Source organism: Sapajus apella, unplaced genomic scaffold (assembly GCF_009761245.1).
Source record: "Sapajus apella isolate SASKATOON/1434 unplaced genomic scaffold, GSC_monkey_1.0 scaffold93, whole genome shotgun sequence".
In the NCBI taxonomy this organism is placed as follows: Eukaryota; Metazoa; Chordata; class Mammalia; order Primates; family Cebidae; genus Sapajus; species Sapajus apella.
Window position 1 is genome coordinate 7713881 of NW_022437033.1, and position 14237 is coordinate 7728117.

Below are 14237 nucleotides of genomic sequence, written 5' to 3' on the forward strand. Positions count from 1 at the left end.
CGTAGATGAAATGCTTGAAGAACTGAGAATGCTCAGTGCCATAAACATATAGACATACGATTATTAACTAACATCACTCTACATTCCAAGGTTGTGTTTATATGTATGTCTTCCAAGAGATCACATTTGGCCTAATCCATTTAGAGGATGCACTCTCAGTTCAGGAGATACTGCCCATATGGGGGCAAAAATTGGTTTCAGAGAGGGGATGAAAAGGTCTTAGTTATTGCAATGGGGTGTTACCCTCCAAAGGGCCACAGGGCATAAAGAGAGGATAAGTATAATTTTTGTATTAAAATTTCATTGGAGGTACATGAAAAATTACAGTGATCCCTCTGTATCCATAGAGGATTGGTTCCAGGACCCCCTCAAATACCAAACTCCTCAGATGCTCAAGTCTCTGATAAAAAATGGCCATTTGCATATAACCTGTTCACATCCTCTAATATGCATTAAATCATCTTTAGGTTACTTATAGTATCTAGTAGAATGTAATGCTATGTTAAGAGTTGTTATACTGTATTGTTTAGGGAATAATGACAAGAAAAAGTCTGTATGTGGTCAGTGCAGATGCAGCCATTCATTTTTTTCTGAATATTTTTGATTTAAGGTTGGTTAAATCCATGGATGCAGAACCCCAGATACAGAGGGCTGACTGTATCTTAAAATTTCCTTAGTTGGGGCGGGTGGTATTGAAAAAAAGGTTGAGAAACACTTAGAGGAATGATATTTTTGCTAGGCTTATGCCTATATTGGCCTGGGAAGCACCCTTGTAGTTTAAGCCACTCATTTTATGGATAGGGAAATAAGCCCAGGGGTGGGGCATAACTTGGCTATTAATTGTCACTATGGCCATGTAATTTTTTGTCTGGATATCAGCTACTCCTAGGGAAAAAGGGGTTTAGGCTAGGTGATCTTTCCAGATCTTTCCAGCTGTAGGCTTATGAATGAAAAGCCACTTTCAGAAATCAGGATCTAAGATTAATTTCCAAATGCGAAAGCCAGTGGAGCCAGATGACCTAAGGAAATTACCTTGCAAGGCAAAAGAGAAAGGACCTAGTTTGCATATATGTACACAGGGCTTCATGAAGTCAGTTTGAATTTGATTGAAACTGGTATTTCTCCACAGTAGCTTACAGAAAGAAACCGACAGAATTCCTGCAGTTCGTTAAAGCTAAAGAACATTTATTGTAAAAAGTCATTTAGAATATTCTGCAGGACCTATAACTAATCATTTTATAGTTGTACTTAATCCTTTGCTAGAGACATCCACTCTGCCATTTAGAGAATTGAAACTTTCACAGTTGCATAGAAAATATTTTGATAAAAGGTATACGAGAAAATTAAAATAGCTAAATCTGCATTATATTCGTTCTTTTACATAAAATGCCATATTAGTGGAATTCTTACATCCTGCTATCAAAAATTGAAAATGTTAAATCCTGTTATAAAATACTCACTATAAAAGTGTCATATATAATATTCATTACACATAAAAAAGAAATCAGTATGTCTAAGTCAGTTTAATTGTGACCATTATCAGGGCTAAAATCTTGGCAATAAAATTTTGCTAAACTAAAACATTTAGTGGTACTATATTCTTTGGCTTTTTGACACATTATTTCAAACCATCATTTACAATAAAAGTGATGTGATTATTGTCAACAGTCATACTACAGCTTCCCGCTTTTCATGACAATATCATCAATTTGTTAATCCTCTCCTGAGGGTGAGGTTGATGTGCTCACGAAGAGTTCTAAAGCAAAAATGTATGTGTTCATTGTCCATGAAGCTTATAAAAAGCAGCCCTTAGTTGCAACTACTGTCTATAGGACACTACAATGACCAGACAGTTAGTAAATTTAGTGGATAGAAACTACTTGAGGCAATGATTTTTATTCAGGTCCACCAAAAAAATAATGATAACAGCAACAACAGTGCCACAAACCACATATGATACCCTGCCTGCGTTTTTCTCCTCTCAACTAGCCTTGGTGTCATGACGATAGAACAATTAGCCAGTAACTTCATTGTTAATACCAATTCATATGTTGTCTTCTAGATCTGGGTTTCTTAGCCTGGGCACTGCTGACATTTTGGGCCAGCTCATTCTCCATTGTGGGAGCTGTTTTGGGCATAGCAGGAAGTTTAGAAGCATTTCTGGCCCCTGTTCACCAGATGTCCCTTCTCCCCAGGGGTGACAACTAAAAGTGTCTCCAGACATTCCAAATGTTCCCTGTGGGAAGGGGGCAAAACTACCCCCCAGTTGCAAACCACTCTTTTATATGAAGGAGAAAACAGAGTATCATCTTGACAAGTCATCTTCCTGTTTCAGTTCGAGAAATTTGGCAAAGCTGTGAATTACGCTGACGCCGCCCTCTCCTTCACTGAATGTGGCAATGCCATGGAACGCGACCCTCTGGAAGCAAAGTCGCCATACACCATGTACTCTGAGACTGTGGAGCTCCTCAGGTGAATGGCCTTTCTGCAATCATCTTCCTACACTGATTTCAGCTAGAATTAGAAACTGTGTTTTAGAATATATATCATTTTTTCTTATTAATAATTTGTCCAAGGCATCTTCTTAGAAGTCATCATAATTAGTTCTTGCCATTTTATTAATATCATGAAAAATTTATAATTGATAGACACTGATTTTATAAATTATCCCCTTCAGAATTTATAATGTGAGTGTTATAATTTGCGGTATTCGTAACATTAAAATGGAAATGTAGTGGGTAGAAGTAAGTATAATCATTTTACCATTTAGTATCAACTTGTCTTTTCAAAGGTGCAGTTTTATAATTCAAAAAAATGGTGCTCTCAGGATTTCTATTACAAACCATGTTGTCTAAGAATTTTTATCTTGGTTATTAAAAACGGAGGGGGCGCTGTTCCAACTCAAAGTTGGTGTTTAAGGCTGCAGGTGTGGAGTAGACTTTCCATGCATCTGGAATTAGGAAAATAGATGAGGTGGTAGTAGGGGCTGGTGGTACAGATGAGACAATGAGAATGGGAGAGGGGAAATTAACTGCACACATTATTGGTTGCATTTACATTTTAAATGAAATTTTCTGGCTGTTGATCTTGGTGGTGTAGAATTTCTGGGTTATCAAAAAATTCATAGAAGAAGAGGAATAAGAGGTAGAAGAAGAAATAATCCATTCTGATGTTATCCAGTAATTTGCAGATATTTGTACAATAATTTAATCCACCCTTGAATGGTAGATAGGCACCATTGTTCACTAGATGAACTAAATAATCACTTTTGATTGATTAAGTAAGCAGTTTTTTACCTAAAATGTCCTTATGTCCAGTCCCATCTGGCTTGATTAATCAATAATGCCAGGACTGGTTTATACTGTCTTGCTTGTATTTGCATTAACTGTTACAAATCTGAGGATATTTGTACCTAAATCTTCAGAAAAACGTTGGACAGATTTAGTGTGTGTATTTTCCCAGTGACACATTCCAAAAGATAAAAAGAAGAGAACTATTAAAAAAAAAAAAAAAAAAAAAAAAAGCAACTCTCCTCACATAGAATCAGAAGTTTACTTAGAACCACAAAAGTAGGGTGATTATAGGTGCAGCGTTAGCCTTGCCTGCTGAGTCAATCAGCCAGCTTTCTCTTTGCACTGCTCTGAAATGTGGGCACCAAAAAAAGTGTCAAGCATTTCTCCTTGACTTACGTTATATACTGTGGAAGGCACCACTACCACTCTGTAGCTTTCAAGAAGAAATTGATTGCTTAGTGTCTAGTCAAAACTACCTGTGATTTTCAAAGATACACAAGATGAACATACTGGCAAAAATTGTAAGGATTCAGAATTGAGGGGAAACATTAGTGAACAAACACTGGGATAATTCATGGTCTGCATTCATTCAAAAATGCAAATTAAAACAAGGCACTTTTTAAATTAACAAGAAAATGTAACAATGTTAATACCTAGCATTAAGAACTACAGCAAAGGCCGGGCACGGTGGCTCACGCCTATAATCCCAGCACTTTGGGAGGCCAAGGCGGGTGGATCACAAGGTCAAGAGATCGAGACCATCTTGGTTAACATGGTGAAACCCAATCTCTACTAAAAATACAAAAATTAGCTGGGCATGGTGGCACACGCCTGTAGTCCCAGCTACTCGGGAGGCTGAGGCAGGAGAATTGCTTGAACACAGGAGGCAGAGGTTGCAGTGAGCTGAGATCGTACCACTGCACTCCAGCCTGGGTAACAAGAGCAAAAGTCCGTCTCAAAAAAAAAAAAAAAAAAAAAAAAGAACTACAGCAAAAAAATGCCTGACAGTGAACTACACCTCTCCTATGCAGCTGACGGGAATAGAAATTGATTATTGTAAATTGAGGGCAATTTGGCATTGTGTAGGAAAAGCCATACAAATGAGTATTCATATCTTTTGATCCAGTACCTTAACTTGTAAAACTCTGAGTTTTCTCTCCTGATGAAAACAACTGTAAAGACTAGAACAAGTAATCAGTATGATGTTCAATTTGACATTATATATAATAGCACACAATTGGAAGCACACCAAATAATAAAAGAAAAGTAATTACATACTAGGACACTCAACAGAATACTTTGCAACCATTGAAATACAACAATGACAGAGACTATGCAGCCGCAAAAAATGTATTTATAATATGATGTTAAAATAAAATCAAGCTGGAGAATAATCTGCGCATTACAATTATGATCATGAAAAGTTTGTATATGCATCCAAATCAAACTGGAAGGGAAATGAGATCCCACCTGTAATAGGTGAGTGAGATTATGAGTGTTTTCCGTTTCTACATATTCTTTCTTATTTTCTTTTAAGAAAACACATGCTGTCTTAAAAATATAAAAGTAAAATACAAATTTTATTTTATGGCAAAAGTGCAATGTGAATCATTAAGTATTTTTCCTTAATTATTCACAAAAAATTTATTTAGGGAAAAAGCATGATTTATGTTTTATTATATGATATTTTACTCTCATAGAAGTTTATTTCATTGAAACCTGAAAGTCAATGGAGAATTTATGGGCATTCACTTTAAAGTTACCGTTCTTAGACTTTATTTTGAGGTAATTGTAGATGCACATGCAGTTGTAAGAACTAATACAGAGAGTTTCTGTGTGCCCTTCACCCAGTCTCCCCCAATGGGAACATCTTGCTTTACTATAGTACAGTATCACAGCCTGAACATTGACATTGATATACTCCACAGACATCATTCAGATTTCATCAGTTTTATTTTGTTTTGTTTCCAGCTTCACCATTTTTTGCATGTACTCATTTATGTCTTCTCAATTTTTAAATTTTTTATACTTTCTGTAAATTACATGTGTGTATAATATTTTTTTAATGAGAGGAATTTCAGTTGGGACTAAAATGAGTTAAAGCAACTAGGTCTTCTGGTCCATTTAAGCAATCGAAACTCCACTATCAAGTCACTTCAAATGTGGTTGCAATTAGAGGGTGACTGTAATATAAACATAGTTTTTAGTAGTGCAATATTATGTTGAAGAGATTTTTATTACTCTCTCCCCAACAGTATGCTGGCTACAGAGAGAGAACCCCATTTTCTTCATTCAAATAATTATAGTTGCTCTGAACTCTGGGAATCTGCAATAGAAATGTATTTGTGAAAACAAGTGGGGCATCACAATTACTTGACATTTCAGTGATCCAACTGTCAAAGAAAGTTAGATTTATTACATAATAAAAATCCCTTTGCTTAATATTGCAACAAAAGAAAGGACCCACATTAAATGTACAGGTGCCTTTCCTGGAAAATGTTCACTCAACAGAACTGGAGCAATAACCAGGAAAGCAAGGTGGCTACAATGCTGAGGAGGGCGAGTCTCAGAGGGTGAGCCTAGGCTCCCTAGTGTTCTGCTGGGGAAGGCTGCTGTAACCGAGGAATCAAGCATGCCAGCTCAGGGGCTCTGCAGGCTTTCCATTGCCTTCTTATAAATGAGAACTTTCAACTTCCTTCTGGCACACTGAACTCTATTACTTATTCTACAACAAGTACCTGTGAAACTGCATTAAAGCTCAGACAATGATTTTATGCAATGAATTGATTTTCAAGAGTCTAAATGCCGTGAATGGAATGTACTTGGCTAGAAGAAAAAAAAAAAAAGTGGGAACTACTCAACCTTTTATCACCCCAGTGCAGAACAGTAACAATTAAGGAGAATAGAAAGACAAAATATACAGGCATCATAAATTAAGGGTGCTTAGACCTTAAAATGCTGTGAAATCAACCTTCCTTCTAAAAAAACTAAACCACTTTCAATAGAAATATATTCAAAACCTGAGCCATTAGAAAAGACCTTTTAACTGTATGATTGAGGTCTTGCTGTGCTCATGTCAGACATAGTTGTATATTATTTACCTAATCTGTCATAAACTGAACTGAAACTGACATTCTTGTCCACCTCTCATTGAAAACCAATAATGTTGTTTAGCTATAGTTTTCCTAGAAACAGTATTTTATCAGCATTTAGATACACACATGCACACACACACACACACAAGCTCACAGTAATTGCACAGCATTGCCCTAAGGCTCATGATTACACTGCCTTCTCCAGAGATCAACTCTGTATTTCACATGAGTCCTCTTATGACGCTTTGATCCCCATTTTGTGTATATTTCGGGAAAGCATGCTTTCGCCCGCATGCACCAGTCAGTCTTGTTGCCCAGAGCAAATGTGAGAATAACTCATTCAGGCAATCAGAATACCAATGACTTTGGACATTTCTGAGGCATAATACAGATTCCACTTCAGCTTTTCCTTCTCTTCAAAGGTATGCGATGAGGCTGAAGAACTTTTCAAGTCCCTTGGCTTCAGATGGGGACAAAAAGCTAGCAGTACTATGGTGAGTCCTGTGGAGGCCACAAGGAAAGTGCTGAAATGTCATAGAAGGATTTGAAAACTCTAAATCAACTTAAGCTGCTTACCCCAGATCATTACTCTTGTTTTCCATTAAAGTATTAAAGGATAACTAATAGATTTCTTCAGTCGCTGACTAAACATTTACTCTCCTAATTTATACCCTTATCAAAATGGGATTTTCATGCTTGCCCCTTCTCTTTTTAGAATTTATTTACTTATGTTTCTCAATCTAACCATAGGAGAGTAACTGTAAATTGTGAATCAGCATTCTTCTTAACAGTTTATAAATTTCATTAAGCGCTGGCATTAACAGAAGACTTTCCTTATCACCACAGCTACCGATGTTTATCACTCCTCTATTTGAGGATGTTTAAGCTGAAGAAGGACCATGCTATGAAGTACTCCAGATCACTGATGGAATATTTTAAGGTAATCTTTATTTTATATAATTTATAGGTACAAGATGATAAAATCACTAATAAGACATGACATGCATGTTATCAAATGTCAAATCCTGCCAAAGGCTTAACCTCTCTCCTCCCTACTGGCCATGGCCCTCTTACCCCTCCTTAAGGGTTCAGCAAGGAGTTTATGTCTGATTTGATTCCAGGGAGAGAAGGCATGATAGTGCAATCCCTTATTTTCCAGACTTAGCAAATGACCCTTGGCAGCCTTCTGGTTGCATTGAGGAGTATGTCACCTTTTGTGCTGCTCCGTGATGTGGGCACAGCTTGTGGCTGTAGGTATGTCCAGTCTTTTGTTAAATGATAGGTCAGCCTAGGAATCTCTCAGAAGTGAGAGAAGTCACTGTGGCCACCCTGGCTCTGTGTGGACACCCACACCCCTAGAAGGCCTTTGGCCGTGGGGAGTCTTGGAGTGCAGTAGTTGTAATTTAAAGAACTGATTGCTTTGATTACCAAAACAAACAGGGCCATATTGTAGGGAGCTGGGGCTTTTAACTTGCAAGCACAAAAAAGATAGGCAACCACAAAATGCAATGCTAAAATTTGAGAATGAGTCCAGGTAAAAATTTCAAGCAGCAGCCTCATACTAAGCCTGGTCACTGTACCCTCTAACACTAGTCATGATTTAAAGTTAGTGAGACTCAATGTTCTTCTCTTGCGCAGGTCTAAAAAGAAAAGGACATTTTTTTTTTTCTTTTTTTGCCAAGTACATGAGACTTCATGGCTAAATCACACCAGAGTAGTTGTTTGAAATGAGCGAAATTATGGCCTTACATGAAACATGCAGTGAGTTTAAGTGCATAGCTTTATGAAGACCCTGTGGCATGGTTGGGAAAAAGAGCAAGTTCCCCAGCTATTATGTGGTGTGGCCATAATCCCATACAGCTAGTATTCATGTGGGTAAAAGGGGGTCATCTACAACAGGCCCTCTTCCCTCCATATGTCTACGCTCTCAACCTCTGCTTTAGAAAGTTCTTTCTTGAACTTCAGTGGGCATCAGAATCCCCCAGAAGCCTTGTGAAACAAGAGTCCTGTGCACCAGGCCCCGGGTATCTCATTCTGTAGGTCTGAGGCAGGGCCCAAGAATTCATATTGCTAATAAGTTTCCAGGTGACGCGGCTGCTGCTGTTCTTCTGATCACACTTTGAGAGACACTGCTGTAATGTTTGCCCTCTTTGGCCTGTCCTATATAGTTTGTAGGGTATTGCAAAACTCCAAACAAAAATTAAATAATTCATTTATCTAGGAGTGTTTTGAGCTTTGTTGAGGTTAAAAACTGGAATCTGCAGAATGCATCTTAGGTGTGGGTCTGCAACACTCCAGAGAAATATTCCATTTTCATTGTACTCCTGAAAATGCTGACTCTTTCCCTGACACTCCTTTTACAAAGGGGGCTGGGCTGGCAGCAAAGAGGCAGAAGATGAGCATCATTGGGGCTGTAACTGCTGAGAGCAGGTCTGAGTCAGGCACAGTGCCACATGAGTTGTGGCCATCTATGCTGCTTAACCTTCAACTTGGGGAGGCCATTACAATGAGCCTGATGCCTGTCCTCTAATGGTAATGCTGAATGTCAGGTTTCCCCTCTGATCCACAAGTGCGTGGCCATGAGAATAAAAGGAGACCCATCCTTTAAACCAGCCCAGTTCCATCGGAGGAACAAAAGCATGCTTAGCATTTGATTGCAACGCAGACCAGTCACTTTGTTAAATAAATATAGCAAATCAAGGTGATTCCTGAAAACAAACAAACAAATGAAAATGCTGCTTGGCTCTGACACATTCTTGGATTATTAGAAATTACAGCTCACTCTGCATCCCAGGGAAAAAGTTTGCAACTGGAGCTAAAGGTGAAAAGCTTACTTCTACTCCGAAGAGCTTGTTTTGCAGAATAAATTTCAGATGATGATAATTAAACCACTTCTTGGAGAACTGAGTCTGATTTCACTGGGCCTTTTAGTATATAAGATCTTTCATCAAGTGACTTTCATGGTCCTGATTGGAGCCCACTAATTATCCTAACCAGCTATTTTCATCGAGTATGCGTCGTGGTGTGCTGACGTGCACATACATCCCCGCTCTGCATCCCGAAATGCTGCAATCAATATTAATGTACTCTAAATCACACTTCCATCTGTTTCTGAATTAATAAAACACAAAATAGATGTCCTTATTTCCCTTTCTCTCTCTCTTTTAGCAAAATGCTTCAAAAGTCGCACAGATACCATCTCCATGGGTAGGCAATGGAAAGTAAGTATTTTATGAAAATTGATTTTACATGACAATGAGTGATTCAATAGACCCCAAATATTTTGCATTGACAACTCAGGAGTGAAGGTCAATTCTAAAACTACAGTCATTTTTGTGCATACAAAATTCTAGCCATTAAAAAGATGTGGTTCAGAGTTATTTCACTATTTGATCTTTAAGCCAAATTATAGTCATAAAAATGTTTGCTAATAAGATGGCAAGCGCCATGCCATTTTAGGAGACAGGAAAAAGTTAACTCCACTGCAGTGATTTGTCAGTGATTCATTCAATAATGAAAGACCAATGAAATATTCATTCATATATGGTAAGTGCTGTTTAATAAAACCAAAGGCATAATAGTGCTGAAAATGTGAAGGCACTTGGTCAGGCAATTATCCAAGGCTTCATGATAATTTTTATATTAATACTAAAATGCCCTGACCTAAGATAGAAAAGCATCTACTATAATGCTGATTGGAGACTCAGGGAACTCACCTGTGCCTAGGCCTTATTTAGAGTTATATCTGCTTGGGACAGCTCAGTCTTCACAGCAGTGGGGTAGGGTCACCAAAATCATCGACCTGTTGCTGAAGTTGCCCTTGGCTTACAGGGTAAGCTAAGAGGGTCCTTGCCTCTATCTGGGCTTGTGCTTTATCACTAAAATTAAGGGTTTGGACCCAGTGCCCTCCAAAGCCCACTGAAGAGATGTCTCTTATGGAGAGCGAGTTTGAATCCCAGCTCTGTCTCAGCCATGAAGTTAGATAACTTTCCTGAGCATCGTTTCTCCTCTGTTTCTCAATCCCCCCTCACCAGCCCAAGCCAACACCCCCTAGTAATGGTAAGGGAAAGTAGATGACTGTGCACATAGGCCATTTTACAACTCCAAGCTGCTTTTTCAGTTTTTCATCATTTCAAAATTCCTGATCTCTGATCAAAAGAATTTCTTCAAGAATGAAACAGTCTCTACTGCCACTTCATAAATATCTACAAAACATACTCCAAAAGCAATGGGACAATGAACTCCACCTTGAGATCATAAAAACCTTCAGTGCAAGGGAACAGCTCCATTGAAAACTACACATTAACTCAATTATTGCATTGAAAGGAAGCACTGTTTAAAAAGTTGAATTAGGTCTTACTCTTATATTGATGAACAAAAGGGAAAGAGTGCTTCTCTCTTAAGAGAAAAAATAAGTTCAGAAAATAAAAACCCAGAGAAAGCTGTTTTCTCTGAGCACAGAGTAAAGCAAGGGCAAGGGCAGGTAAGCAGCTAGTAAAGGATCACTGGAAAAAAAAATGCTTTTTAAAAAAAATTCTGAAACGAAAGAACTCAAACACATCCTAAGCTGTGAAGTCGCATGAAAAGCCTCCTGAAATGATTTTTTAGTAGCTTCTGCATAAAGAAAGCACATTCCCTTAGGTAGGCCACAGAGCTTTTGAGTGAGGCAACTCAAAACAGTCACTCAGGGGTTATGTCCCATTCATTCAGCAAATGCTGTGAGTGTATCTGCAGCATGAGGGGCTGGGGACAGAAGGCTGAATTTGATGTGGTCCCTGCACTCCGGAAGCACTCAGCCCAGTGGAAGGAGGTGACAGATATGAACAAGGTGCTGTGGAAGCCTAGGAGAAGGATCTGGGGCCTCCCTGCGTAGCCAGGAAGGGCTTGCTTTTTGTTTGAAAGCAAGATTATGGCCTGGTCTCTCTGTGAATGAGGGTAGTGTGCCCCTGGAGGGCCTCTCATAGCACCTTCTAGCAGCATCCTCTGACTTCAAACTCTCGGAGGCTGGCTAGCAATTGGGGAAGTCAGTTGCCCAGAAGTGGTTAAAGCCTCTGCAGGAAATTATATGGAGAAATGAGCAGAGAGTTGAGAACAGACATTCAGGAACTGCTTCCAAGGAAGCTGGGGAAAGAAAGTGCAAAGAAGCAATTGGAAGAAGGAGCAGAAAAATCTGGGTTTACAGCAGGGGCCAGCAAACTTTTTCTTTAAAGCACCAGACACTACATATTTTGGGCTTTGTACCAAGAGGCAAAACCAAGGCTACTATTTAGAAAAACATGAGAGAAAACAAGATTTCACAAAATTTTTCCTGATTAGATTCAAAATATAATAATATAAATTTTGATGTACAAGTCTATTGGTAAGAAGAATGTAAATCTTTTTTATAACATTTTGCTTAATTGGGGTTCAAAGTTAGTTTTCCCTCTCAACAAATCAATTGCAAATGTTCATCTTTTGCAAACTACTCTTAGCTCACAGGCCATACAGAAATAGAAGATGGGCCAGATTTGCTGACTCCTGATAAAGGGTTCTGGAATCCAAATTGTTGAGAGTTTTAAAAGTCTGAGCAACAATTTCGAATGTCATCAAGAGTTAATAAAAAAAAACAGAAGGCTGTCGTGGTACATGCCTGTAGTCCTAGCTACTAGGGAGGTTGAGGTGGGAGGATCTCTTGAGCTTGGGATGTTGAGGCTGCAGTGAGCTGTGATCCTGTCACTGTGCTCCAGACTTGTTGACAGAGCAAGACTCTTTCTGGAAAACAAGGCAACCAGGAAAGCTATAGAATTTTGGAAGAAGACCATTTGAGGCTTTCAGATGAGCTTTTTTAGTAAGCAGGTAGATGTGGAGTCTGTATGAAAAGAGCTAGTGGCCGGGCGCGGTGACTCACGCCTGTAATCCCAGCACTTTGGGAGGCCGAGGCAGGCATATCATGAAGTCAAGAGATAGAGACCATCCTGGCCAACATGGTGAAACCCCGTCTCTACTAAAAAACAAAAATTAGCTTAAAAAACAAAAATTAGCTTGGCATGGTGGCACGCGGCTATAGTCCCAGCTGCTCGGGAGGCTGAGGCAGGAGAATTGTTTGAACCCAGGAGGCGGAGGTTATAGTGAGTCCAGATCAAGAAAAACCTTCTCTTTAAGCTTACAGAGGGCTGTTCCTATATAAACATAGATGAGACATCTATGAACCTGGAGAGAGGAGGAAAACAAACCATTGTGGATGCAAAGATGAGGAGAGAAGTAGACACTCATATCAAGTGAAATCTTTAGTCACATGGATGGCAGGACTTTGAGGTAACATGGTGTAATGGAAAGAGAAGGAAGAGAATGGGCTTTGGAGGAAAATGCACCTGCTATCAGATCCTAGCTTTTCAGCTGTTTAGGCTCTGTGGCCCTCAGGACAGAGCTGAACTTCTCTGAGGCCAGAAGCAGTGGCAGCAGAACTTGCCCTGCAGAGTTGTGGTGAGGCTTAGACAGAATATTGGTGAAGTTCCGAACTATGCTTGGCACACAGAGAATGTGCAACAAATGATGGCTGCTGCAGCTGCTGTTAGCATGATTATTGTTGCAACTGTGACCTTTTTAAGTTAGAAAGCATGGTGATCCTGCTTCTAGAATTCCCACAATACTTGGTTAGCACCCCAGTTTTGCCACTAACCCTAGATTGCCAGAAAAGAATGTATTTTGCTCCTGTATTAGACTGTTTGCTCTTTTGCCATAAGTAGCCATTTATCCTATCATTCACCAAATATTTATTGAGTACCTACCTTGTGTGAGACACTCTGCCAGGCCCTTTGTAGACATATCCCCTATACTTGTGTTATATATGCTGTTCCCCTTCTACCTTCCAGAGCACTTTATGTGTAGTAGATACTAAATAAAGCATGGAAGCAAGTCATTAATTTATTCAACTGGTATTTATAGAGAACATATTATATACCAGACACTGTTCTAGATGGTGTGGTATGGCACAGAGTGAAATAGATTTAAAAAAAAAAAAACTGACCTCATTGAGGTCATATTCTGTTGAAGGAGAAAGGTAACAATGAACATGTGACATACTAGGTGATGGGAAGTGTCATGGAGAAAACTGAAACAAGGAAGGCAGGCCAAAAAGGCTGTTGAGGATAGGGGAGGGAGCAAGGGTACCATGCTGAATCTTGGGTAAGGACATTAGAGAAGGATGATGGTAGAGCAAGCCATAGCAATACTGTAGGAGTTTCCTCCAAGCAGAGGGGTGGCAGCTGCCTCTGAAGCAGGAAGGAGCATGCCTGACAAGTTCAATGAACAGCATGGCAGGCGTGGCTTACAGGTGAAAGAATGGTGGGTTGGACCGAGGTGGTAGTGGCGGAAGCGGTGAGATGCGTGCGCTTGTGTGTGCATGCTCATTTGCATGTGCCATGGAAATGTGTAGAAAAGTGGAAGATCTGCAAGTAGGTACACACCAAGAGCAGGAAGGGAAACCTTAAGCAGTGATGAGAGCTAAGTCAGTGCTGGAGAGCAGACTGAAGTGAGAGAGCCTGTATCAGCCCTCTCTTAGCCACAGTCACAACTTCTTAGGCAGGTTTTCATTTTCTCATTTAATGAGCACAGTGTGGTGTGCAGACATGCCCATCAGAATATGTCAGACCTTAGAGCCGAGTGTGAGAACAGTAACAATTGAAAGCAGACACTTATCCTAGCTCTTCTTTCCTCCATCACTCAGTATTTAAAATAAATAGAGAATAGTAGGGGGAAAAGCCCCCAGTGACACTTCAGTGTGATAAAGTAAAAAGGGCTTTGCAAGATTTATGTGGTAAAGAGAGATGATTTGGTTTCTCTTGTGACTTCTGGACATGATTGGAAATCA

The 14237-nt window shown here is 39.4% G+C and overlaps 1 protein-coding gene across 4 annotated transcripts in view; it reads left to right on the forward strand.

The window, feature by feature from the left end:
* The window catches only part of AFF2 (AF4/FMR2 family member 2), a 497371-nt gene that overhangs the window by 467140 nt on the left and 15994 nt on the right, over positions 1–14237 (forward strand). For all 4 annotated transcript variants that reach the window (XM_032256130.1, XM_032256129.1, XM_032256131.1 and 1 more), the window contains 4 exons: positions 2336–2472; positions 6811–6882; positions 7235–7328; positions 9557–9609. In XM_032256130.1, coding sequence (XP_032112021.1) covers positions 2336–2472; positions 6811–6882; positions 7235–7328; positions 9557–9609 — 356 coding nt within the window. The remainder of the gene's footprint in view (positions 1–2335; positions 2473–6810; positions 6883–7234; positions 7329–9556; positions 9610–14237) is intronic.